The sequence below is a fragment of the Xenopus laevis genome, chromosome 5S (genome assembly GCF_017654675.1).
Source record: "Xenopus laevis strain J_2021 chromosome 5S, Xenopus_laevis_v10.1, whole genome shotgun sequence".
Taxonomy (NCBI): Eukaryota; Metazoa; Chordata; class Amphibia; order Anura; family Pipidae; genus Xenopus; species Xenopus laevis.
In genome coordinates this window covers 142,443,957-142,470,961 of record NC_054380.1, presented here as the reverse complement: position 1 = coordinate 142,470,961, position 27,005 = coordinate 142,443,957, and the positions used below count along the sequence as shown (strand labels likewise).

Below are 27,005 nucleotides of genomic sequence, written 5' to 3'. Positions count from 1 at the left end.
AGGTAACAGCTTATATCACACACATAAGCTCTGGGCTTCTGCCCTTACAGGAATAAGAGCAATGATTTTGCATGGATTCCCTACATTTGCTTTAACAAAATCCAAGTCCTTCGAGCCGGAATTGAACCAGCGACCTAAGGATTGCTATGTTCCCTCTACAGTCCTCCGCTCTACCAGCTGAGCTATCGAAGGCTTGTTGTGCCCCCTGGTTCTACTCTAAGGATTTCCAGTAGTGACATGTGCTCTAGTTACATGGGTGCTGGTGGGGTCAGCTTTGGGTGCTTCTCTTCAGGCTGAAATACACACGTGAGACAAGTTCCTATCAGACATCTGCCTTAAAGTGATACACACACACTATCAGTGCTAGAGCTGTTGTTCTGGCGGGGCGTATAGCAGTGCCAAGCAGCTGCAGAAAGAGATTGCGCTACAGTACTGGCGTATGGGCGGTTCATACAATCACTGGGACTGGATTATCATTACAAGTTACAGCAGTTCATAATTAAACTCTGTATTTAGTACTTAAGTGGGAGTTAAAACCATGAAGGTTAAAGGGGATCTAATTTAATAATCAATAAAATAAATATAATATAAGCTTCATCTCACTGAAATAAGAAACTTTCTAAGTATAATTAGTTAAATATTCGGTATCATTTATATAATAATCAAGTTACTCAGCAACCTGTCACTCTCCATGCAGAGGGCTGGGTCAGATTTTGATTGACAGTTAGGTCTAATATGGAAGCTCTCAGTGCTTGTCCTGCATTTGAGAAGTGCACTTATCCTTTTTATCCTAACCAATAAGGGTTCTTTAAGCCTCTCCCTGTAAATAAGTATCGGAATTGTCTAGTCCCACCCACTGCTTGTTACAAACCTAATGACCCCACCCTATAAACTGTGACCCCCTGCCTGACCCCTCTGACTCACTACTTCAGTTACTGACTCCTTGTACCTTCCCCTGGAAGCTGCCATCAACATTCTAGTCTCAGCCACTGCTTTCCCTTCACCCAGTAAACTGCTATCAGAGTGTTCTGGTCCCACCTTCTAGGCCCAGACTGGCAATCAGTGTGTTCAGGCAAATGGCGGAGGAACTGCTGTAAGATGTACTAGACACTCACCTTTTATTGGTCCTAAGGGGGCCGTTTGGACCACTGGGAACTTGGAATACAGGGCCTGTTTTAAGTCCCAGGCTAGGGTTGCCACCTTTCTGTGGCGATAATACAGGAACTCAGTACTCTCAGCAGTTGAGGTTGTATTCCATCTGGCCCTGGTGCAACCCTTTCTAAACCGTATCCTGTGACGGCCACTGACTAGATTGAGCTGAACCATCAGTGCTCCTATCAGATCTTGGAACTCTGGCTCCTCTGTTGTATCATTATTTAAGGGAGCCACACTTTCAACCAACATCTTTTTACTATTAATATACTTTAAATCCTTTGTGGGGTAAGACTTAGCCTCTGTTGGAATACGCTCCTCATTTTCTATCTTTGCCTTCCAGATTGCTGATAAAAGTCCCAGCTGTCCCGAATATCTTGAAAGCCTTAAAACCAACACTTCTATCCAACTACAAAGGTTTTGCTTTGCGGCAATTTTATTTGTGAACATTGATTTGTTATAAAGACATCCCATATTTGTACTGGGTTTAACCAGTTAATATGTTGCAGAGATGCCCTTATACTGGAATAGTTTGCCACTCTAACATCTAGTGCCTCAGTTACTCCCTTGTAGAGTTGTTTCTGCAAGATAATCTCAAAGGAGACCATGTTATGATCACTATTCCCTAAATGCCCCTCACCCACACAAATGTTAGACATGAGTTCAGTATTGTTAGTTATTAACAGGTCCAAATAAGAATTATTCCTAGTTATTTCTTGGATGAACTGAAATAAAAAGTTGCCATTTAGCATATTTACAAGCCCCTTAGCTTTTTCTGACTTGGCAACCCCAGATAATTGAAGTCTCCCATATTAATAACTTGACCTCATACGAGAGGTAGTGGGATCGATGCTGTATCCTCCATATTCTTAAATCATACAAGTGGACAGAAACCCAAATACATAATATTACAAATAAAATAAACCACAAGTCTAAAACAATTTCCCAAAATCTCTTTCTTCCTTCACTGCCACTGTCTGTCAATATTCTGCACCCAAATCTGCTCAGCGTGTAAGGTTACTCCTATGTACTTTTTTGGTAAAATTATAAATATAGCATGCAAAGATAATGTCATGATAGAAAAGTCAAACTTCTGTACTTTCTCTTTAATTTCTTACCTGGATAAAAGTTCTATGAACCGTTACAAAAGTGGGTTCCAGTACTGCACAGGCTGCTGTTTTACAAGCCAAGTCAGGAGCCCAAAGAAGTCTGGGGTCTGTCTCCTCTATAATTACACCACTGGGACGGTGTGGAAATTGTTCCCAAAGCAAAGGCCAAGGCAGCTCCAATTTGGGGCATTGCTGATCATAGAAGCAAAGGGGTTTCCATTAAATTTTTTGCCACATGACTGGGGCAGCTGGGAAATTGACAATATGTCTAGCCCTATGTCAGATTTCAAAATTGAATATAAAAAAATCTGTTTGCTCTTTTGAGAAATGGATTTCAGTGCAGAATTCTGCTGGAGTAGCACCATTAACTGATGTGTTTTGAAAAAAACATGTTTTCCAATGACAGGATCCCTTTAAACTCTGCTATGGTTGAGACAATAACACACCATGCAACTGTGTCTAAAGGATGGCATTGGTGCAGAATTATCCTGAGCTCCACTTTGCGTCCCTGAGAGAACCTTATGGAGACAGACCTCTTACTCCTATGGATATTGCCACTTTCCAGCCATGCCAGCCAATGCAGGGACAGGGCAAATGTGCTTCCACCGTGTCCTTAGGAGCCTCCTAATCCTCCAGAAAAGCTCAGCACTGTAGTACACTCATGCAGGCTCCTCCCTGTGCGCTTCACGTTAGGAATTGTTGCTATGAGCTGTATATAGGAGCAAACCTCCCGCTGAGAGAAGAGCTCACGTAGCAGAGGACTGTAGGTAGAACAGAGGCTGCACAGTTGCAACACCCTTTGGGCCACGCTCAATAAGTCAGTTGAGAGTGTGTTAGACTGAGAATCTTGGGCTCCCAAGTTTGATTCTGGCTTTGTGAGGGCGAATGAAACAAAATATAAAGGAGGAGTAAAGCCTTTGTCATAAAAGAGCCCTGATGTTTCAATTGAACAACATGGATCCTTGCCCAGGGCTAGAGGGGTGATATCAAAGCAAATCTAGAGGTAACACCAGTGAGAAATACACACACGTGTGTTCAGATTGTCGTGCATATAAAACAACATATAGGAATTCATTTCAAAAGCCATTGCCAGTCCCTTCCCCAGTTTGTAGAAAAACATCCTATATCTCGAGTAACTCTCTGCTTTCATTGGAGCAGAGCTTATAATGTTACTCGGTTTTCTCTAAAATAAATAAATAGACTTTAGTCAGTGCATAAATCAAGGCGAAATCATCACCCAGTTCTTAAGTGGAGTCGGTGAGTTTATAGGCAGCTTTTGGCAAGGTATGGAGTCCTGCTTACATCTACTTTCCTCCTCCTCGTCTTCCACTGTTCTGTCCCAGATGTGATGTTGGCCTGACACGTTTCATTCCTTCTTGTCCCGGTTTCCTTCCGTCACGCTTATTGCGCGTTCAGACTCCATGGAAAAACACACTTTCTGCCATTCTCTCTCGTATAATACGCTGCCATTGTGATCTTACACACAAGCTTGCTGCCAAAAACAGAAATTCTCCAAAGCCTATTCAGTCTGTTCTCATTCTTATTCCAGTGCCTGGTTGCTAGGTAAAGTAGGATGAAACTTACCAAAAGTTAAAAGGAAACATTTATTTGTGAAACAAATTTATTATATATCTCACTGCAATTTTCATAGATTTTACTGGGGACCCGGAAGTGGCCCCCGTGTAAGTGCACAGCAAGGGGCGTGCAGACAGGATTCTACATATTCCTTTAGTGGAACGGAAGTGTCTTTATTTGGTTAAAAATATATGAGATCCAGCGACTGTACTGATGGCAGAAGCAGGCAGAGCCGTGGCACGAGGGTTACTGGGACTGTAAGACACTGGTTATTGGAGTCTGGAGAATTAAGTACTTGCCGGTACCATTAGACTTCACACAACTGTTACACAGGTTAAATAGGACTGATCAGTGACATAAGCACGCAGGAGTCTTCTAGTATGGATAGTCTGCAGCCAGAGTAATGGAGACAGTCTGCTGATACCACCTGGTAGTCGTGCAGCCACGTACGTACATACATACATACATACATACATACATACAGACATACAGACATACAGACATACAGACAGACATACATACAGACAGACATACATACATACATACATACATACATACATACATACAGACATACAGACAGACAGACAGACATACACAAACACACGTAGGCTGTAAACGACCAAGTGGCCAGAAGCAGTCATTTCCTGACTCACCTCGGGAATACAAACACAAAATGGCGGAAGGTTTGTGCCCATGACAGAGGCAGTGCCCCCCACTGAGCCAGGCAGATGGATTTTGACTCCTTCGGGGGTCCCGGCGGGATGCACAGCCATTACAGAGTTCAGTCTTTTGGGTAGGAGACGGATTGTGAAGCAGCTCCCATTCTACAAGGAAGAATCTTTAGTGGCGGGAAATGATGGTCAGGGCCCAGTTTGTGAAAGTCATGGTTGTGTTTTGCAGGTAAGTCCAAGAGGAATGACTGATGTTGCCGACTTGGCCCCTAACGCAGTCCCACGTCACCTTCCCACTACAGGGACAGATTTAAAGTAAAAAAACAAAAACTTTAACATAAGAGGAGTAAGCCCTGCCATGATTTCTGGCATTAGCTGAAAATAAAAAGCTAATCAATGATTGGTTGCTATGGGTTATTACCCAATTGTAGTGCCCAGTATTAATAAACCAGCCCACAGGGATTCAGCAGCTTTATTACTGCAATGATCCAGGAGCTCAGTTATCCACAGAGGCTTCCCCAGCAGTGTCAGAGGCACTGCACATGCTCAGTGTGCTCTATGCTGCTAATGAGAAATGAAGCCTGGGGGTTGTCTGAAATCACTGATAGAGAGTGAAGTTGTATCTATCATAGGAGTTGATGCTACAGGGCTGGTAGCGTTTCTAGCCAAATTCTTTCTTCACTTTAATTGGCTTTAAATCAATGAGAAAATCATGTTATCCAGCAAATGCACTGCCCCAAAGTGACCGCAGCAGCTGGTGGGGAAACAAAGGCAATACTAGGTCTGATATGCCCCAAAGTCTAGTTGAAGAGTAAATGGCACTTACTTGCAAGACTTCACATACTGTTGCCAGGAGTTTTGTACGGCCGCCTCTAAATACGTCACCGCTGGTAAGAGATACGTCTGGTGTAAATGAAGCAGCAGTTCCCTCAGGTACTCGATAAACTGAAAGACTGAATCAGGAATGCTGGAATGGAGCTGAAAGAGAACCAGAATCCTGCGTCTTTCTCAGTTCATCCAACCTTTCCCAGCCTCTGCCGTCTCAAGAGAGGCTTAGCACAGGACTTCTGGAAAGAAAAAGGTTTTATTTAAGCAAAAAATAAACTAACGTTTTGGCTAGGTCCCTAGCCTTTCTTAAAGGGTCTTTGAGAAAGACTAGCTGAAACGTTAGTTTATTTTTTGCTTAAATAAAACCTTTTTCTTTCCATAAGTCCTGTGTGTGTGCTAAGCCTCTCTTGAGCCATTGTAAATACTAATACATAGCTCTGCACCCAGGCACCTTAACTCAAGTCCTTTATTAACCAGGTATCCAAAATGCACCTACCCATTCGATCAGCCTTGGTAAGTTGTCCTTGGCGTATGATAGGAGGACGGAACCTTTCTCACAAGCATAGGCTCCTCCTTCCTGGGTCTTTGCCCACACCTGCTCAAGGACTGGTCCCAAAACCTCAACTGCTTGTGAATAATACTGGGGTACATTCCTCTCTAACCAGCTGAAACCAAGAGAGAAAGGAGTCATAAGTCCCGTTGCCATGAATAGAATAACCCAGGGATTTGCTCCAGAAATGGGAAGTAGCTATAAGGCAATGGAGCGCAGTAGTGGAAGAGTTAATGAGAATTAGCCACACGGAACACTGAACTGCGTCTCCCACAAATGGCCCAGAGTCAGATGTGATGGGATAGGATATTGCCTTCATTATAAGGTATTTACTTACACATTTAATCATGGGTTTATATAAAGAGGGTCAAGCAGAGAAAGAGCCCACCAGTGTGTGACCCTCCCTAGTAGCAGATCAGGAATGCTTACATCTTATAGGATAAGAACTGTGGGCTGGGGAGGGAGCATTCACCTTTGTCCTTGCAGAGAGTAGTTGGAAACCTTGTTCCAGGCTTCCCGGGATACAGACAAGAGCCCCGACTGCTGCAATATTTGAGCTGATGTGGATTCTGGAAGCAAAGGTAAGAAATCAGAGTGAATAAAGCTCAATATAGCAGAGGCTGTACTTAAACCTTTAAATTCATTTTAGTATGATGTTAAGAGGGATATTCTGAGGCACATTTGCAATTGGTTTTTATTTTTTATCATTTGTGTTTTTGTTTTTAGTTATTTAGCGCTTTATTCAGCAGCTCCCCAGTTTGCAATTTCAGAAACCCCCATTTGAAAGCTGGAAAGAGTCAGAAAACGAAGCAGGCAAATAATTCACAAACTAGAAGAAAACAAAAACCAATTAAAACGTTGGTTAGAATTAGCCATTCTATAAGATACTAAACGTTAACTTAAAGGGATACTGTCATGGGGAAAAAAGTTAATAGTGCTGCTCCAGCAGAATTCTGCACTGAAATCCATTTCTCAAAAGAGCAAACAGATTTTTTTTATATTCAATTTTGAAATCTGACATGGTGCTAGGCATATTGTCAATTTCCCAGCTGCCCCAAGTCATGTGACTTGTGCTCTGATAAACTTCAGTCACTCTTTACTGCTGTACTGCAAGTTGGAGTGATATCACACCCCCTCCCTCTTTCCCCCCAGGAGCCAAACAACAGAATAATGGAAAGGTAACCAGATAGCAGCTCCCTAACACAAGATAACAACTGCCTGGTAGATCTAAGAACAACACTCAATAGTAAAATCCAGATCCCACTGAGACACATTCAGTTACATTGAGAAGGAAAAACAGCAGCCTGCCAGAAAGCATTTCTCTCCTAAAGTGCAGGCACAAGTCACATGACCAGGGGCAGCTGGGAAACTGACAAAATGTCTAGCCCCATGTCAGATTTCAAAATTGAATATAAAAAAATCTGTTTGCTCTTTTGAGAAATGGATTTCAGTGCAGAATTCTGCTGGAGCAGCACTATTAACTGATTCATTTTGAAAAAAATTTTTTTCCCATGACAGTATCCCTTTAAAGGTGAACCACCCCTTTCAAGCCTCTATTCTGTGAGTAAATAATTCCAATTTTGTGCATGGGACAGGTGCCCATGGTTGGTGAAGTGAATTGGCATAGACTGTTCTCACCTTGGAATGAATTGTGTGTCCTGACGTCATACAACACAGATCCAAATAGAAAGACAAAGGCAATGACTATGAGCCTCCACCACGGGAAGCCACCACTTTTCATCTTATGCAGCAGAGCCTGAAACAAATCAAGAGCAGGGACAAGTTACTGACATATTTTGTGTCATCCATAGAACAGTCACTACTGATTCTTGTAGTGCCCCATATAAGTAGCCCAGTATTGATGCAAAGGGGAGTTGGGCTGGTATGGGTACCAAGGGTTTGCCACACAGGAGACTTATTTGGAGATATTGTATAGGTACCAAAGGACTGGCACACTGGTCTGTACCTTTATATGATGGTATTGCTATATGGGGCCATACTGGGGGAGGATATTGTACATGTATAGGAACAATTATCTGGAAACCAGTTATCCAGAAAGTTCAGAATTACAGAATGCACATCACCCATAGACTCCATTATAATCAAATAATTTTTAAAAGGATTCCATTTTTCTGTGTAGTAATTAAACAGTAGCTTCTACTTGATCCAAACTAAGATATAATTAATCTTTTATATAATGTTTACATTCATTTTTGGTAGACTTAAGATATGAAGATCCAAATTACAGAAAGATCCATTACCCCGAAACCTCTAGGTCCCAATCATTCTGCATAACAGGTCCAATACCTGCACATGGGACATCAGTTCTGCTATACCGGGGGCTGGGAAGCAGTTGGAGAGGGTGAGCACTGCCACTTACATCAGCTTTTGTCTCACTTACCTGACAAGCTGCATCACATGCTTCCAGGTCTTTCGAACTGGACCCTTTCCCAGAGAATTCCCCATTTGTAACTTTGAAAGAATGGACAGTTTCCCGCACAGATTTCCTCATCTGAAAGAAAAGGAAAATTGGAGCAACATTACCTGCCTGGGCTAGAAAGGGATCAAACTCGTTTCATCTTTGCCCCATCTCTGCCCCATCTCAGACCAACTACTTTCAATCTGCCAGTTGAGGGACAGACATTATATCTGGGAATGGTCTGGTACTTGCTCCAGCTAAACGGCTAAATGCACTAAAAAGAACTTCCATGTAATTACTGGGCAACAGCTGAACTTAAATGAAGTTCTGGGGTTTTGCCCCAAACCTGGATTTGGCACATCCCTATTAGAAATGGCTGCCCTTAAAGGAGAAGGAAAGCTACGGAGGCATTTTATTGCCAATAGATCAGCTGCAATAGTGCAAGCTAGAATGCTATATTTATTCTGTAGATTGTTTTACCATACAGCTCTAGAAACTCTCTGTTTGTTTAGTATAGGAGCTGTAGTATTAATGTGGTGTGACATCACTTCCTGCCTGAGTCTCTCCCTGCTCTGGGCTCAGATTACAGTAGAGAAGGGAGGGGGAGGGGAAGAGGAACAAACTGAGCATGCTCTTGCCCAGGGCAATGAGGTTTAAGCTGAAAACAGTTAGTCTGATACAGAAGCCCATGAGTACACAATAGAAGGAAAGAAATGCTGTGTATCTTTTGACAGAGGACTCAGAGCAACATTACTTTGGGGGTTTACTGGTATATTTAGATGGACCTTTCTGATAAGGCTTACTTAGTTTTAACCTTTCCTTCTCCTTTAAAAACAACTACAATCAGAAGGAAAAGCTATGAAAAGCAGAGTAGAATTTAAGGATTTAGATTTAGTTTTTGACTATGATTATGATGTTGATAATTCATTACAGGAAAAGTTGACAAACATACTGTAACAAATCACTATATAATATTAAGATATACTATAATTGAAAGTTGGAAGCCTGTAAAATACAGCCTCCGACTCCCGATACCCTCCCCTTTCCTTCCCCAATTGCCCTATCCCTCTTTCCCCTTTACCCAACAACAAAAGAAAACTTGGCAATTTGAAATTGATGAACAATGAACTACAATCAAGGGAATCAGCTTCCCACTCTGTGTGTAAGGGGTCACTATACACTAGCCATCATGGCTGCCAAGAAGGACAATAAAACCACTGGCAATAGACAGGTAAAATAATTAGGTATACACCAAATCCACTATTTTGGATTCAGCCGAACCCCCTGAATCCTAGCGAAAAGAAAGATTTGGCCGAATACCGAATCAAATTTGCATATGCAAATTAGGGGTGGGAAGGGTAAAACATTTTTTACTTCCTTGTTTTGTGACAAAAAGTCACGTTTTCCCTCCCTGCCCATAATTTGCATATGCAAATTAGGATTCAGTTCGGCCTCGCAGAAGGATTCCACGAATCTGAATCCTGCCGAAAAGGCCGAATCTTGAACCAAATCCTGGATTGGGTGCATCCCTAAAAATAATATATCTATATGTATTGTTTCTAACACCAGTCATTCCCATGAACATACCGCTCTGGAGTTTGAATCCCAGGTTTCCACCAAATGCTGTAGGAGGAGGCTGAAACAGAGCAATAGAAGCATCAGAGATATATGAAAGACTGGGTACCCCAGTAAAAAGCAAATGGCCAAAAGTTTTGGGTGTTGCACAAGAGAAGATTAAAGGCAGAACAAACCAATGCGATTAATAGAGGCTTCTTGACTCCATAAGAGCTGCATTGGCATCTAGAAACATTGCATCTCTGATCATTGCTTCTATACCATATAAATCCATACGTGAAACACCAAGAGCCCTTAGCACCTTATGGTTTGAGTATAAGTCACCCAACTGCAAAAAAGGACAGCCATAGCAAATCCAGAGGCCCTAGTGAAAGGAATCCAAGGAGGTATGTTACCTGGATTGGGACAGATGTTTGGTATACAGCTGGCGCCACACACTGAAGCTTAGGGAGTCCTTGTTTAGGCAGTCAGTCAGGCTATGGATGAGCTAAACCCAAGAGATAAGAGAACACTTACATTGCTGCCAACACACTCCAATGGCATCTGCACTGTAATGTGGTTTTGTTTCCTCATATGTAATAAAGGTACATTGTACAAATTTAGGATTAATATCCAGAACATACCAGTGAACCTCCCAGCACAGTCAGACTGTATGACACCCCTAAATATCTCTCAGAGCACAGGCAGCCTGTATTATACGTTGTAAGAACAACTGCACTGCTCTCTACCATCCTCACGTTTCTCTTCCTGATGGAACTCCTTGCATGCATCTAGCTCTAGATCTTTTCTGTGTATTTGTGGGTCGGAACCAGGCCCTTTTGGCACATGGGCACCTATGTTACCCAACTGGGAAAAAAAGTGCAATGTAACAATGTTGTAATAAAACTTGGTGTTTACTATAGACCTTGGGGGTTGGCTCCTTTAGATTTGTTTATGCTGACAGTTGTAGCATTTACTCTATCCCAGCTAAAACTTCAAGTGTCAACAAGCTTCTTGTATGTCCCTATATGCTAGAGCCTGTGGCTTGTTTCTCCTAAAGATCAAGCTGCTGAGGCTATAAGCGCTATACACTGCACATGTATTCTTTTTTTTTTAAAAGGTATTTATTTTGTAGATCAACTTACAGAGGCATACAAAATGTAGTACTGACCGGAGAAAAATCGTTACAGGTATATTGCATTTAGCTGCTCTGTAAGCCATTTTTAATTAACAACCATGGGATCCCCAACATAGAATTAAGTGACAAGAGCAAAGAAAGAGAGAAAAAGTAAGGAAGAGAGAGCAGCACAGAGTAGAGGTAGGGGGGGGGGTGGACCAACCTGCAAAGGAAATAATTAGAACAGGTAAAAAGAAAAAAAAAAAATTGGTGCAAGTCAACTAGGGTCTAGTTGGGAGCAACAAGCCAGTCCATTGGTTGGGTGGGAACAGTTACAGTTCTATTTGTATATGTTTCGTTGCGCAATATCCAAAGTGTCCAGATTTTATTGAATTTCGTGGGGCACCCCCTTGCATAATAAATCTGTTCCAAAACAGGCAACGTTTGCTCCACCTGCACATGTATTCTTCATCTCCCGGCAAGGTTTCTTGCTGCCTTCTCACTGGAGGAGTAGAGGTCCCCAAAAATATTATTGGCTGACCGTACTGGCATGATTAAGAGCTAAATGTTAGAGAATACAGTGTCCAATCAATTATACAGCAGAGCACTCACCTCTTTTCTCATTTCAGCAGGACAGCTTGGGGTGGCTCTGGAGAGGAAGGAGGGGAAATAGGTGTGCAGGGTGCTCTCTGGAGTGGCACCAAGAGCCAATACCTTTAACTTCGGGTACAGGTTGCGCAAGTTCTCCTGCTGACTTTAAAACACATAGATAGTGTTACTGGCTGCAACACTGGGAACTTACAGGCAAGGACTAGGTTAGTAAGAAGTCCAGAAGGTGAAAGAGAGCCAATAGCTCACAGGCTGAGAAGGAAAGGCAGAAAGGAGCGGATATGAGAGAGCAGTATGTTCTATGGATGGGAGTGTCCTTGCAGTTGGTCACTGCATAAACAGGAAGATACACTTGGCAGTGGAAAGCAGTATGAGACATGAATGGAAGCTTGGATCTAATTGTGGAAATCAATGTGATACATGAATGGGAGCCTAGATAAGGACAAAACAAAAACGGTGGCACCGTGTTACCAATAGCAAAAATAAATAAAAAAACAAACAAATACAAAAAGTACCGTAGAAGTGATGCCTATATTGTCTGACAATAAAAATACATTGCAAGCTTTCAGAGCAGCAAGGTCCCAGTTGTCAGGTATAACATAAATGAAAGTTATAAAGGCACAGTATATATACTGTTACATCATTAAGACAGGGCCTTCATTTAGGGTCAGGTGTCATGTGACACTATGTGACCTGACTGAATTCAGACCCCTGGACTATTTACAACCCACCCTAATTCATTGTATTATCTCTAGAATTGATCTCGATCTATCTGTAACTTACTCATTTATTACCCATGAATCCCTTTCACTGATCTAACAGAATATATGCTGTGCCTTTCCAGCTTTCATTTGTATTTTGCCTGATGAAGGGGCCTTGGTGCTCCTAAAGCTTGCAATCTATTTTTATTGTTAGCCAATACAGGTATCACTTCTACAATACTTCTTGTATTTGTTTGTTTTTTTATTTGTTATTTTACCCTAGATAATGGAAAGCAGTGTGTTGCACAGATTGGAGACTATATCAGAAAGTTACATGGACTGTAGCCTGACAGACAAACGTGTAGAGATTTTAAAGGAAAACTATACTATAAAAAGATATTGCATAAAACAACTCATATGTAAAACCCTGCTTCATATAAATAAACCATTTTCAAAATAATATACTTTTTTAGTAGTATTGGGTAATCATAAATAGAAAATTGCCCTTTTAAAAAATAAGGGCCGCCCCTTGGGATCGTATGATTCACAGGGCACACTAACAAACCAACAAACCATAAATGTTAGGTCACATGAGCCAATTAACAGACAGACTCGTGTCTTTTGCTTCCACACTTCTTCCTGTTACAGTATTTCTGGTCAGGTGATCTCTTCCTGTTACAGTTAGAGCTGCAGTATTTCTGGTCAGGTGATCTCTGAGGCAGCACACAGACCATCACAAAATGGTGGTTCAAGGCAAGAGATGTAAAAGGGTAATATTTACTTAAATATATATTCCAGTTTGATGAGATTCTTTAACATGCCACTTAATATGGTGTAAACTCAAGTATTCATTTTCCTGGTATCATTTTTTTAAGTTCAGTACCTTGGAGTGAGAGAGTTGTTGGGCATAAAGGCAAAGTCCAGGATAGGGAAGAAGTCTTTTGGTCCAATCATCCCAAAACCTTTGGTCAGGTTACTGTGAGCCCTGAAAGACAAGACAATACAGTGTGGCCAATCAAGTTTCATGTGGTTTCATGATGCAGAATATGGGTGCTTCAATAATATGGGTGCTTCAATACTAAGGGTGCGTCTAAAATAAGGGTGCGTCTAAAATAAGGGTGCGTCTAAAATAAGGGTGCGTCTAAAATAAGGGTGCGTCTAAAATAAGGGTGCGTCTAAAATAAGGGTGCGTCTAAAATAAGGGTGCGTCTAAAATAAGGGTGCGTCTAAAATAAGGGTGCGTCTAAAATAAGGGTGCGTCCCTGTGTCCCCCTTGAGACAACAGAGAAAAGGGTGCGTCTAAAATAAGGGTGCGTCTAAAATAAGGGTGCGTCTAAAATAAGGGTGGTTCTAGCAAACACCAGAATATTGAAGGCTAAATAGACAATCATGGCAGTAATTGTGGTTGGTTCTAAAAACCCATATATAGTTCAGTATGTAGCTGAGAGTCCAATGGAAGCAGATGGTCTTATTGTTGAAGACATCTTCAATCTGCCTTTGATCGAGTGTCCCTCTTCCCTAGATCAGCGAGCCATGGGCATTGAGCCGAGGGATTGCGTCCGTCGCAGGGCCAAGAACAAGACGAGAAAGAGAAATGAAGTTACTCACAGCAGCAGCCGGTCCAGGTATAAAATGGCATAAGGTGTCAGGTTCTTCACTCCCAGCACAGGAAACATGAGGCCCAGCCATACTACATGGGGCAATATAAAGATGAATATTATAATTCCAACTTGTAGAGCTCCAGGGATTAAAATAAAGGAAAGAACAAACGAGTGAGTACCTTTCAGCCCCTCTGTAAGATCAGTAAATCCAGCCTGCCCTACAGCCCACATGACAGTGAGACATTTCATTGGTCTGTTCAGATGGGATCTCAGCAGCTCCAGGTACTAGTGGGAAGTAAACAAAGAGTAGCCAATCAAAACAATGCTTATTAGAACACTACAGGAGAGAGAGAGACTAGATCAGTGCAGTAAGTTGAAGTTATAGAATTTATACCTGTGCTCGTCATACAAAGCAATGAACACCATTATATCTCCTATCACATTTATGGGGTCTACATTATATACCCCCCTAAGCTTCCCACACCCAAAAGCAAAATGATTTAGGAAACTTTGGCAATGGTGAGAAGGGTCACATGGGTACAAATGATACAGGATAATGCAGTCCCCCCAAAACAATGTGAGTGACAGAAGCAGCCCACAAATAAGCCATGTTGGAGTTTTAGAAAACTGGGTTAATGGGGAGATGATAGAGTAGGAGTTATAGGGGGGGATCCACAAAAGTGCTGATATTGAGACAAAATAAAAGGTGTCAGATTTGCCATCAAATTCACAAACCTCTATCTCCACTTTTGTGAATTCTTCTTTAGGGTAAGGCCACATTGCCACAAAGACGAGGCGATTAGTCGCCAGGCGACCAAATCTCCCCAAAACGCCCAGTGTGGCTTTACCCTTAAACAGTTTTCAGATTTTGTCTTTTGCACAACATTTTATAGATATTTTTTCTGAATTTGTCTTTAGCACTTGGTAAACCTATCAGTCAGACATCAAATTGAAATTTACAGGGGAGGGGTTATTTTACCTAGGAAAATTATACATCATTTTTTTCATGATAACCTGGACTTTCTAAATCTGCTACGTTTGTGTAATTCCACTTCTGTAACAAGAAATATGGGTCTAAATACAAGAAATGTTATTTTGTATAATATAGGAATTTGTATCAAAAATATTTTTTTTTTATCTCAGGTCAATTGTCCAATTGCTGCAAAAACTAAAAAAATGCCTTTACTTTTCCTTTAGATAATTTATTCACTCAAATTGCTAATATTGCCTCATTCATTAAAACTAGTAAAATAATGCAAGTACGAGTTAAAAACTTTAAACAAAACAAGTGTATTTTATACAATTTTATATGTAAAATCAGTGTTTTACTTGTTTTGTTAATGCGGATTTTACACCTATAGGGTTAGACACAAATTTGTGCCCTGGCTATAAAATGCTAATCCTTATTAATATGATAATTCCCAAATGGGGCACCTACAAGAGAAGTGAAATAAAAATTGGGGGAACCAAAGCAGAGCAGATTATATTAGAATTGATCTGACACATGGGGAAGAGTTAAGGTGGCCATACATGGATAGATCCGCTCGTTTGGTGATGTCGCCAAACGAGCGGATCTCCCTCCGATATGCCCTATCGGGCTAATTCGATCATGGGCCCTAGGGCCCAACGATCAGATCCTAACGATGCCTAACGGGCGGTCGGATCGCGGGACCGCATCAACAAATAGATGCGGCCGCGATCCGACGGGATTTTCATTCCCATCGGATCGAGATCTGGCCGACTTTCGGCCAGATCTCAATCGGTGAAGCCCATCGGGGGGCCCCATACACGGGCCAATAAGCTGCCGACACGGTCTGTCTCCAGCTTTTATCGGCCCGTGTATGGCCACCTTAATACTGAGCTTTACTCCATTTTTAAAATGTTGGGAGAAAATGTTGTGTTTGCACCATTTTTATGTCGTTTGAAAGACAAATACATAAAAGTGTCAGTAAACTTTCTTTCACTAAAATATCAAAAGTGACGGTTGAGTCCGAATTTTTATTTCTGTTTGTGAATATGAAGAAAGTATTTTACTCCAGTCTATCACCTCTTTTACTCAAAGAAAGGTCTCTCTCCACTTTTGTGAATTCCCCCATAGTGTTACCCCTGACTGGTCCCCTCCCTCCCTGACACGTACCAACCGAATACAGGAGTGAATATGTATCACTTCAAGCACAGAGAGGGTTTTCTTTGCCTAAATCATCTGCAGAGAGTGGAGCACATATACAGATTGTTTACAAGTGGAGCTGCTGTAAGCAGACGTATATATAAAAGATTAACTGAATGTACCTAAAGTTCTATCTGACACTGCCTAAAGTGAAGGCACTAGCACAAAGCACGGTGCTACTAAATGGGCAAATATATCAGACCCCACACAGCGGCCAGGGAAATGCTAAAAGGGCTTGGGAGGCAGCAGCTCTCTTCTCACCTTTGGTAAGTTGCTGGTTACAGTTTTGGGCTTGTCCAACAGAACAGCCTGGATGCAGATCCGGTAGCCGTGCAGAGACTCCCCTGATGGTACAAAAGCAAATGAGGTGCATCAATTCTCTTCCCCAACAACCACAGATACAGAGATCAGTCCTCCCCTTTGCCCAAAGCCCCTGTATCAGGCCAAATTAAAGGGGTTGTACACCTTCCAACACTTTTTTTAGTTCAGTTGGTTTCAGATTGTTTACCAGAAATAAAGACGTTTTCCAATGACTTTTTATTTGTTTGTTTTTCTAATCTTGAAGTGTAAAGTGTCATTTTCACCCTACAAAGTAGCTGTGAAGGGGGAGGGGTCGCCGACCCTGTAAACTGTTCTAAATTGATACATTTAGTTGATACATTTGTTATGTTTGTCCCTGCTGAACAGAATGCGAGTTGCATTAAAGGGAGCTGTTAGAACTGATACAATAGTTGCACTTATATTCCAGAGATGCTGCTGAGAAATGGATCAACTCAATGTAACGAAGTGTAACAGTTCAGAGTCTGCACCTGAATTACTGATCTGTCAGACTCAAACACCAGGGACGCGGACATTAGACTTTAAACTTAGATTTTGAAAAACAGTAAAAAATAAAAGATAGAAAGTAATTTAAAAATAAGTGTTTCTGGGGAACAATCTGAAAACAACTGAACTGAAAAAGTGTTTGGAAGATGAACACCCCCTCTAATCGCACATGGGGACACCTGTATGTGGGCAAATCCAAGGCCAACAATCTATTCAGATTCAGGGAGATTTAGTCGCTTGCGAAGTTTCCTTCCGAGGCAACTTCGGAAATCGAAGCGCCGTGAGTGCAATGCCGCAGGCGATTTCTCATTTTAGCAGGTGGAAGGCAGTTCGGGGAGTTTGTCGCCCCAAAGAAGAGGCTAAATCTCCCCGAATCTGCCCGTGTGCTAAAGCCCTAAAGGAGAAGACGAGGTGATTAATTGAATGTATAGAGTGGGACAATGTTCAGCTGGAGGAAGTGCAATACAGTCACATTCATGTGCTAATTCACTCAAGTAGCCCCCCGTGTGACCCCTAGCCAGTCCCAGTGCCTCAAGGGACACGGAGCTTCTCTTACCTGTGGGTTTGTCCAGTTCCTGTAACATGGAGAAGATACAGTGATCCACCATCACATCCAGCACATGGGGGGCCTTTGCCAGCAACGAGCGGACAATGCCCTTTAGCTCCTTATTTATCAAGCAGTATGGGTAATCTGTGCAGGGACAGGGAATTGACAGTTTATTCAGAGATACTCCCATCAGCATCCAGCCCCCAAGTTACTTATTTATACTCCCACCTGTATCTCGCTGCATAGTTCCCTACTGATACTCCCATCTGTATCTCGCTGTATAGTTCCCTACTGATACTCCCACCTGTATCCCGCTGTATAGTTCCCTACTGATACTCCCACCTCTATCCCGCTGTATAGTTCCCTACTGATACTCCCCCTGTATCTCGCTGTATAGTTCCCTACTGATACTCCCACCTGTATCCCGCTGTATAGTTCCCTACTGATACTCCCACCTGTATCCCACTGTATAGTTCCCTACTGATACTCCCACCTCTATCCCGCTGTATAGTTCCCTACTGATACTCCCACCTGTATCCCGCTGTATAGTTCCCTACTGATACTCCCACCTGTATCTCGCTGCATAGTTCCCTACTGATACTCCCACCTGTATCCCGCTGTATAGTTCCCTACTGATACTCCCACCTCTATCCCGCTGTATAGTTCCCTACTGATACTCCCCCTGTATCTCGCTGTATAGTTCCCTACTGATACTCCCACCTGTATCCCGCTGTATAGTTCCCTACTGATACTCCCACCTGTATCCCACTGTATAGTTCCCTACTGATACTCCCACCTCTATCCCGCTGTATAGTTCCCTACTGATACTCCCACCTGTATCCCGCTGTATAGTTCCCTACTGATACTCCCCCTGTATCCCGCTGTATAGTTCCCTACTGATACTCCCCCTGTATCCCACTGTATAGTTCCCTACTGATACTCCCACCTGTATCCCGCTGTATAGTTCCCTACTGATACTCCCACCTGTATCCCGCTGTATAGTTCCCTACTGATACTCCCACCTGTATCCCACTGTATAGTTCCCTACTGATACTCCCACCTCTATCCCGCTGTATAGTTCCCTACTGATACTCCCACCTGTATCCCGCTGTATAGTTCCCTACTGATACTCCCACCTGTATCTCGCTGCATAGTTCCCTACTGATACTCCCACCTGTATCCCGCTGTATAGTTCCCTACTGATACTCCCACCTCTATCCCGCTGTATAGTTCCCTACTGATACTCCCCCTGTATCTCGCTGTATAGTTCCCTACTGATACTCCCACCTGTATCCCGCTGTATAGTTCCCTACTGATACTCCCACCTGTATCCCACTGTATAGTTCCCTACTGATACTCCCACCTCTATCCCGCTGTATAGTTCCCTACTGATACTCCCACCTGTATCCCGCTGTATAGTTCCCTACTGATACTCCCCCTGTATCCCGCTGTATAGTTCCCTACTGATACTCCCCCTGTATCCCACTGTATAGTTCCCTACTGATACTCCCACCTGTATCCCGCTGTATAGTTCCCTACTGATACTCCCACCTGTATCCCGCTGTATAGTTCCCTACTGATACTCCCACCTCTATCCCGCTGTATAGTTCCCTACTGATACTCCCACCTGTATCCCACTGTATAGTTCCCTACTGATACTCCCACCTCTATCCCACTGTATAGTTCCCTACTGATACTCCCACCTGTATCCCACTGTATAGTTCCCTACTGATACTCCCACCTGTATCCCGCTGTATAGTTCCCTACTGATACTCCCACCTGTATCCCGCTGTATAGTTCCCTACTGATACTCCCATCTGTATCTCGCTGTATAGTTCCCTACTGATACTCCCACCTGTATCCCGCTGTATAGTTCCCTACTGATACTCCCACCTGTATCCCGCTGTATAGTTCCCTACTGATACTCCCCCTGTATCTCGCTGTATAGTTCCCTACTGATACTCCCACCTGTATCCCGCTGTATAGTTCCCTACTGATACTCCCACCTGTATCCCGCTGTATAGTTCCCTACGGATACTCCCCCCTGTATCCCACTGTATAGTTCCCTACTGATACTCCCCCCTGTATCCCACTGTATAGTTCCCTACTGATACTCCCACCTGTATCCCGCTGTATAGTTCCCTACTGATACTCCCCCCTGTATCCCACTGTATAGTTCCCTACTGATACTCCCACCTCTATCCCACTGTATAGTTCCCTACTGATACTCCCACCTGTATCCCGCTGTATAGTTCCCTACTGATACTCCCACCTGTATCCCGCTGTATAGTTCCCTACTGATACTCCCATCTGTATCTCGCTGCATAGTTCCTTACTGATACTCCCACCTGTATCCCACTGTATAGTTCCCTACTGATACTCCCACCTGTATCCCACTGTATAGTTCCCTACTGATACTCCCACCTGTATCCCGCTGTATAGTTCCCTACTGATACTCCCCCCTGTATCCCACTGTATAGTTCCCTACTGATACTCCCACCTCTATCCCACTGTATAGTTCCCTACTGATACTCCCACCTGTATCCCGCTGTATAGTTCCCTACTGATACTCCCACCTGTATCCCGCTGTATAGTTCCCTACTGATACTCCCATCTGTATCTCGCTGCATAGTTCCCTACTGATACTCCCACCTGTATCCCACTGTATAGTTCCCTACTGATACTCCCACCTGTATCCCACTGTATAGTTCCCTACTGATACTCCCACCTGTATCCCACTGTATAGTTCCCTACTGATACTCCCACCTCTATCCCACTGTATAGTTCCCTACTGATACTCCCACCTGTATCCCGCTGCATAGTTCCCTACTGATACTCCCACCTGTATCCCGCTGTATAGTTCCCTACTGATACTCCCACCTGTATCCCGCTGTATAGTTCCCTACTGATACTCCCACCTCTATCCCGCTATATAGTTCCCTACTGATACTCCCACCTCTATCCCGCTGTATAGTTCCCTACTGATACTCACACCTGTATCCCGCTGTATAGTTCCCTACTGATACTCCCACCTGTATCCCGCTGTATAGTTCCCTACTGATACTCCCACCTCTATCCCGCTGTATAGTTCCCTACTGATACTCACACCTGTATCCCGCTGTATAGTTCCCTACTGATACTCCCACCTGTATCCCGCTGTATAGTTCCCTACTGATACTCCCACCTCTATCCCACTGCATAGTTCCCTACTGATACTCCCACCTCTATCCCACTGTATAGTTCCCTACTGATACTCCCACCTCTATCCCGCTGTATAGTTCCCTACTGATACTCCCACCTCTATCCCGCTGTATAGTTCCCTACTTATACTCCCACCTGTATCCCAGGTAGGTAAGTCATTCAGTCAGTATAATAATATTTACACATCATTGCAATATAACTCATATTACCCAAATACAGACAGGTTCCCCAGACTTCAGAGAAAAGAGCACCAGACAGACACTGAGAGAAGTTTATATTTTCAGGCACAATTCAGCCTGACTAAGGCGAGGGCTTATATAGGAGAAATACTATTGTACAGACACAGTAGGACAAAATATTTAGCCAAGTTGTATTTGGCAAGTGTATAAAGCATTACAGCAATTAGTAGTGTGGGCTAAAGCCAAAGTCAGTAGTAAACAGAGGTGTAGGGTAGAGTTCAGTGTAGAATCAGAATGACAGTCCTATAAGGGGTCAGTAGTGTCCCTCATGGGTTCCCTCCATTCCCCTCACTAACCGTGAGACTGCTGAATCAGCACATCATTCTTCACAGTCTGCAGCTTATAGTTCAGGTATCCTGCCAGGTCCTTCACCCAGATTGAGGGATTTTCGGGAAACATGTTCTGACTCTTCTCCAAATCTCTCTGCAGCTCTGCCAGGTCCAGCTATAAAGACAGCAGGGGGTTAATCTCCTGTAACTCAGACATATGGGGGGGGCTCTCCTCATAGGGGGTTTTATATCTAGGGGTCTTTGTAGATAACAAGTTGTCTAATTCTGGGCAGTGTCATTCTGTGGCTACTAAAGCAAATAAAGTTCTTGTATAAAAAAGGGCATTAACTCAAGGGATGAAACATAATTGTGTCTCTTTATAGGTCCCTGGTGAGGCCTCATCTGGAGTATGGGGGCAGTTTTGGACTCCAGTCCTTAAGAGGGATATAAATGAGCTGGAGAGAGTGCAGAGACTAAGTGCAACTAAACTGGTTAGAGGGAGGGAAGAGTTAAATTATGAGGGGAGACTGACAAGGTTGGGGTTGTTTTCTCTGGGGGAAAAAAGGCGCTTGTGAGGGGACATGATTAGACTTTACAAGTACATTAGAGGACATTATAGACAAATAGCAGGGGACCTTTTTACCCATAAAAGAGGCTCCATGTTACAAGATATACTCTGTCCTGCGGAAGCCAAGGCTCCAAATAGAATGGAAACAATATTCAAAATCAAACCTAATTTAGGAACCTTTCCGTGTCTGAGTTGTGTCTGTTGCTCATCCATTATTAAAGGTGAAGTTGTACAACACCCTACAAAAGGCAACAGCACTCAACTCCGACACTACGCTACTTGTAATACGGTTGGGGTTGTGTAAATGTTAAAATGCCCTTGTGGAAAGGTGTACGTAGGCCAAACAATAAGACAAATAAAGGCCAGGATAAAAGAACATATAGGTGATACTAAGAATTTCAAGCCTAACATCTACACTGATACCCCGGTTTGTCGCCGCTTCAACCAAACTAGACATAATAAAGTAAAATGGTTGGTCCTGGAGGTAGTCCAAGAACCCCAAAGAGGAGGAGATAAAAAGAAGTTGCTCCAACAAAATGAAGCCATCTGGATAAAAAAAACAAAATGCTTTAGAACCATTAGGTTTGAACGACCAATGGAATATGGGGGGTTTCCTGTAGAAATGAATATTAACCTCGTTCCCTTTCCTCTAACAGGTAGAGCTGCCTTTGAATATGAATTGATTCTCCTGTGTGGTAAGATACAGTAGTAACTTATAATACACAAAAGCCATGAATATCTTGTAAATGATATCCTTATAAACGGTGAGTTCTGATGTCATTTCTGTCACATGACTCACTGAAATTTGTGTATTATAATAAATAAAGTACCCCCAGTTGCAAAATATGAGGATATTAGAAGTTACCTCGGAGTTCCATGACCTGTATAAAACTCATTATATGATATAATATCCTTATATTTTACAAGAGGGAGTACTTTATTCACTATATAATACAACATGTATAATACACAAAAGCCATAAATATCCTGTAAATTATATCCTTATAAACGGTGAGTTCTGATGTCATCAGTTATAAACGGTGAGTTCTGATGTCATTTCTGTCACATGACTCACTGAAATTTGTGTATTATAATAAATAAAGTACCCCCAGTTGTAAAATATGAGGATATTAGAAGTTACCTCGGAGCTCCATGACCTGTATAACCCGGACTTTGGCCTCGTACTTTTATATGGTCATGAAACTCCTCGGTAACTTATAATATCCTTATATTTGACAAGAGGGGCTACTTTATTCACTATATTATAGCTGCATTTAATTGCCTGGCAGCATTTCCACAACTATGGCAACAGTGTGGAAGTATTTGACAAATGTTCAAACTTGTGTATTATGTTTCCATTAACATTGTCTCCAGCAGGCTTTAAATAGCAGTGCTGAGGTCTATTTGTAAATAGTTCTTATTGATTTTACAACCGACACAAAGAAAATGCACAGTCACTTAAGACTATTTAATGTTTGTTTTTTGTATGGCCCCTACTTGCACCTGGGGGTGGAGCAGTTCTTCACACGGACTATGATGTCATCACTTGGGTTTCCTAAGGACTGATTCACAGTCAGGCTGCAAATCCTCCCAGCAGTGGCTGAAGTGACCAATCAGATGAATGGTGGGAGGGACTTATTGTATTTAATGTTGTACACTGGTTTGGCTTACATACACTTGATTAAGAGCTTTGCTGCTCGAAACATGTTGTGTTAGTAAATAACCTCTGTGCTGTGTTGTATCCACACCTTCACTTTGGGACCTTTTTACCCATAAAGAGAATCACGTACCAGAGGCCTCCCCTTCAGACTAGAGGAAAAGAAGTTTCATTTAAAGGAACAGAGTAGGGGGTTCATCACAGTGAGGACAGTGAGGTTGGGGAATGCACTGCCGGGTGATGATTCAGTTAATGACTATAAGAGGGACTTGGATGATTTCTTGGACAGACATAATACAAAGGCTATTGTGATACTAAACTCTATAATTAGTATAGATATGGGTATATAGAATTTATGTGACAGTAGGGAGGGGTGTGTGTATGGGGCTGGGTTTTCATTTGGAGGGGTTGGACTTGATGGACTTTGTCTTTTTTCAACCCAATTTAACTATGTAACTATGTAACCAACTGTGTAACTATATAACAATATAACTATGTAACTATATAACTAACTGTGTAACTATTTAACTATGTAATTAACTGTAACTATATAACCAACTGTGTAACTATATATCTGACTATGTAACTATATAACCAACTATGTAACTAACTATGTAACTATATAACCAACTATGTAACTAACTATGTAACTATATAACTAACTATGTAATTAATATAACTATGTAACTAACTATGTAAATGTATAACTAACTAACTGTGTAACTATATAACTATGTAACTAACTGTGTAACTATTTAACTATGTAACTAACTGTAACTATATAACTAACTGTGTAACTATATAACTAACTATGTAATTAATATAACTATGTAACTAACTATGTAAATGTATAACTAACTAACTGTGTAACTATATAACCATGTAACTATATAACCAACTGTGTAACTATACAACTATGTAACTAACTTTGTAACCAACTATGTAACTATATAACTAACTGTGCAACTACATAATTATGTAATTAACTATGTAACTAACTTTGTAACTAACTATATAACTATGTAACTATATAACTAACTCTGTTACTATAGAACTCTGTAACTAACTGTGTAACTATATAACTAACTGTGTAACTATATAACCATGTAACTATATAGCTAACTGTCTAACTATACAACTATGTAACTAACTTTGCAACTATGTAACCAACTATGTAACTAACTATGTAACTATATAGCTAACTATGTAACAATATAACTATGTAACTATATAACTAACTGTGTAACTACATAATTATGTAACTAACTATGTAACTAACTGCTGTATATAACTAACTATGTAACTATAGAACTCTGTAACTAACTGTGTAATTATATAACTGTGTAACTATATAACTATATAACTATGTAACTATATAACTGTGTAATTATATAACTGTGTAACTATATAACTATGTAACTAACTATGTAACTAACTATGTAAGTATGTACAGCAGCAGTTGGTAACAGTGACAGTCAGTAGCCACACAGAGTAATGTAGAAAAGCTGGACCTGTGTCACACTATGAGATTTGCGCTTGTAGAGGAGACCTGGTAGTCACGGGGCCACAGTTTGCCCAGAGGCTGCTCATAGTTATACTGCAGAGAAGTGTAGTTGCTCACTGCCATAGGACTAATATATAAGGACACAGCTACAATTCTCTCCTGACCATGGAAATGTGTCAGTCTTGTGTCATACAGTCCAAATAGCCATTAACATCAATGCACTGCAATGTTGCAGGTTCTGATTTACAGACTAGTACAGGTATGGGATCCGTTATCCAGAAAAACATTATCCAGAAAGATCCGAATTACAGAAGGGCCGTCTCACATAGACTCCATTATAATCGAATAATCCAAATCTTTAAAACTGATTCCCTTTTTCTGTGTAATAATAAAACAGTCGCTTGTACTTGATCCCAACTAAGATATAATTAATCCTTATTGGGAGCAAAATCAGTTTATTGGGTTTATTTCATGTTTATATGATTTTCTAGTAGACTTAAGGTATGAAGATCCAAATTACGGAAAGACCCACTATGCAGAAAACCCCAGGTCCTGAACATTCTGGATAACAGGTCCCATACTTGTAATGGTTATATTGCACAGCAATACAAGTTTTAAGTTTAATGTTAAAAGGGGTAGTTCACCTTTAAATTAACTTTAACTATAATGTAAAGAGGGATATTCTGAAACAATCTGCAATTGGTTTTCATTTTTTTATAATTTGTGGCTTTTGAGTTATTTAGCTTTTTATTCAGCAGCTCTCCAGTTTTTAATTTCAGCCATCTGGTTGCTAGGGTCCAAATTCTCCTAGCAACCATGCACTGATTTAAATGAGAGACTGGTATATGAATAGGAAAGGCCTGAATAGAAAGAGGAGGAATAACAATACATTTGTAGCCTTACAGAGCATTTGTTTTTTTAAGATGGGGTCAGTGACCCCCATTTAAAAGCTGAAAGAGACAGAAGAAGGCAGCAAACAACTCAAAAACAAAGAAAGAATGAAGGCCAATTGAAAAGTTGCTTAGAATTAGCCAGTCTATGACATACTAAAGGTTAAAGGAAAGGTGAAGCACCTCTTTACCCTGTAGAATGACAAGACATTTCTAAAGCAGCTTGTGATATTAATATCATATGTGATAGATTAGGCATATGAATGGTCAATCTGTTGCTAGGGGCAGTGAGGCTAGTTACAAGGCAATCGTTTATATGGAATATACAATACTAGTTACATACTGCTATTAACTGATGAACCCACTTACAGCTTTGAGTGCACACTCCAGTGTGTGGAATTTGCTCTGCTTACAGACAGAGTCCCCACTCTGTGGCTTCTTCTTCCCAGGGTTCTGCTGCTGCTTCTGCGGCTGCTCTGCGCTCATGTTATTGGGGGGCACTTGCTCCTTGTTCTGCTTCTTGTGAATTCTATCAAAGCCCATCTCATACACAGTGTTTGCCATCTTAATGGGAGCTGAAAATCACAAGCACAGGGGTTACACATAGGGTTAAAGAGAATCATTGTGTAATATCTCTGACCTGGAGTCAGAACAATCTGATTGGCTCCCCCGGCTGGGACACAAGCCCTACTACTGGAATGCTGGGTAAGTAATGTGATGTCACAAGGAAAAGATTTCTTAAATGTATGGCAAGGGGTCGCAGTGACAGGGGCAGAGGGGAAGGGACAGCTGGAGAGAGACAGGGGGCAGAGGGGAAGGGACAGTTGGGAGAGAGAAAGAGACAGAGGGGAAGGGACAGCTGGAGAGAGACAGGGGGCAGAGAGAAAGGGACAGTTGGGAGAGACAGAGGGGAAGGGACAGCTGGAGAGAGACAGGGGCAGAGGGCAAGGGACAGCTGGAGAGAGAAAGAGACAGAGGGGAAGGGACAGTTGGAGAGAGACAGGGGCAGAGAGGAAGGGACAGCTGGAGAGAGACAGGGGCAGAGAGGAAGGGACAGGAAGTGACGGGAGGATAAAGAAGGAGCTGACTGACCGGTGCCCCCGGGTGTGACGTTGCTCTCAGTCAGGGCTTTGCGTTCTCCTTCTCTCCTCTCGCCGCTCTTTTTCCCTTTCTTCACAACCTTCCATTTCCCGTCCGGAGCCCCAGAAGCCATAGTTCCAGCTGTATCTCTCTCACGCCGCTCACTTCTCAC

The 27,005-nt window shown here is 42.0% G+C and overlaps 1 protein-coding gene and 1 non-coding gene across 2 annotated transcripts; both read right to left on the bottom strand.

Moving 5' to 3' along the window:
- Window positions 1-106: 106 nt before the first annotated feature.
- trnay-gua lies at window positions 107-192 on the bottom strand. The gene is given in 2 exon segments: window positions 107-142; window positions 156-192. It is a non-coding gene; the product is annotated as a tRNA-Tyr (tRNA).
- A 3,659-nt stretch (window positions 193-3,851) lies between these two features.
- On the bottom strand, window positions 3,852-27,005 carry tmem214.S (transmembrane protein 214 S homeolog). Its single transcript, NM_001097146.1, is given in 17 exon segments — window positions 3,852-4,803; window positions 5,334-5,485; window positions 5,832-6,000; window positions 6,358-6,454; window positions 7,524-7,641; window positions 8,287-8,397; window positions 9,892-9,940; window positions 10,275-10,366; window positions 11,588-11,729; window positions 13,169-13,270; window positions 13,894-13,975; window positions 14,066-14,171; window positions 16,315-16,397; window positions 17,435-17,569; window positions 21,162-21,309; window positions 26,123-26,328; window positions 26,846-27,005. Coding segments are annotated over 17 exon segments (2,040 nt in total). The 5' UTR covers window positions 26,967-27,005; the 3' UTR covers window positions 3,852-4,676.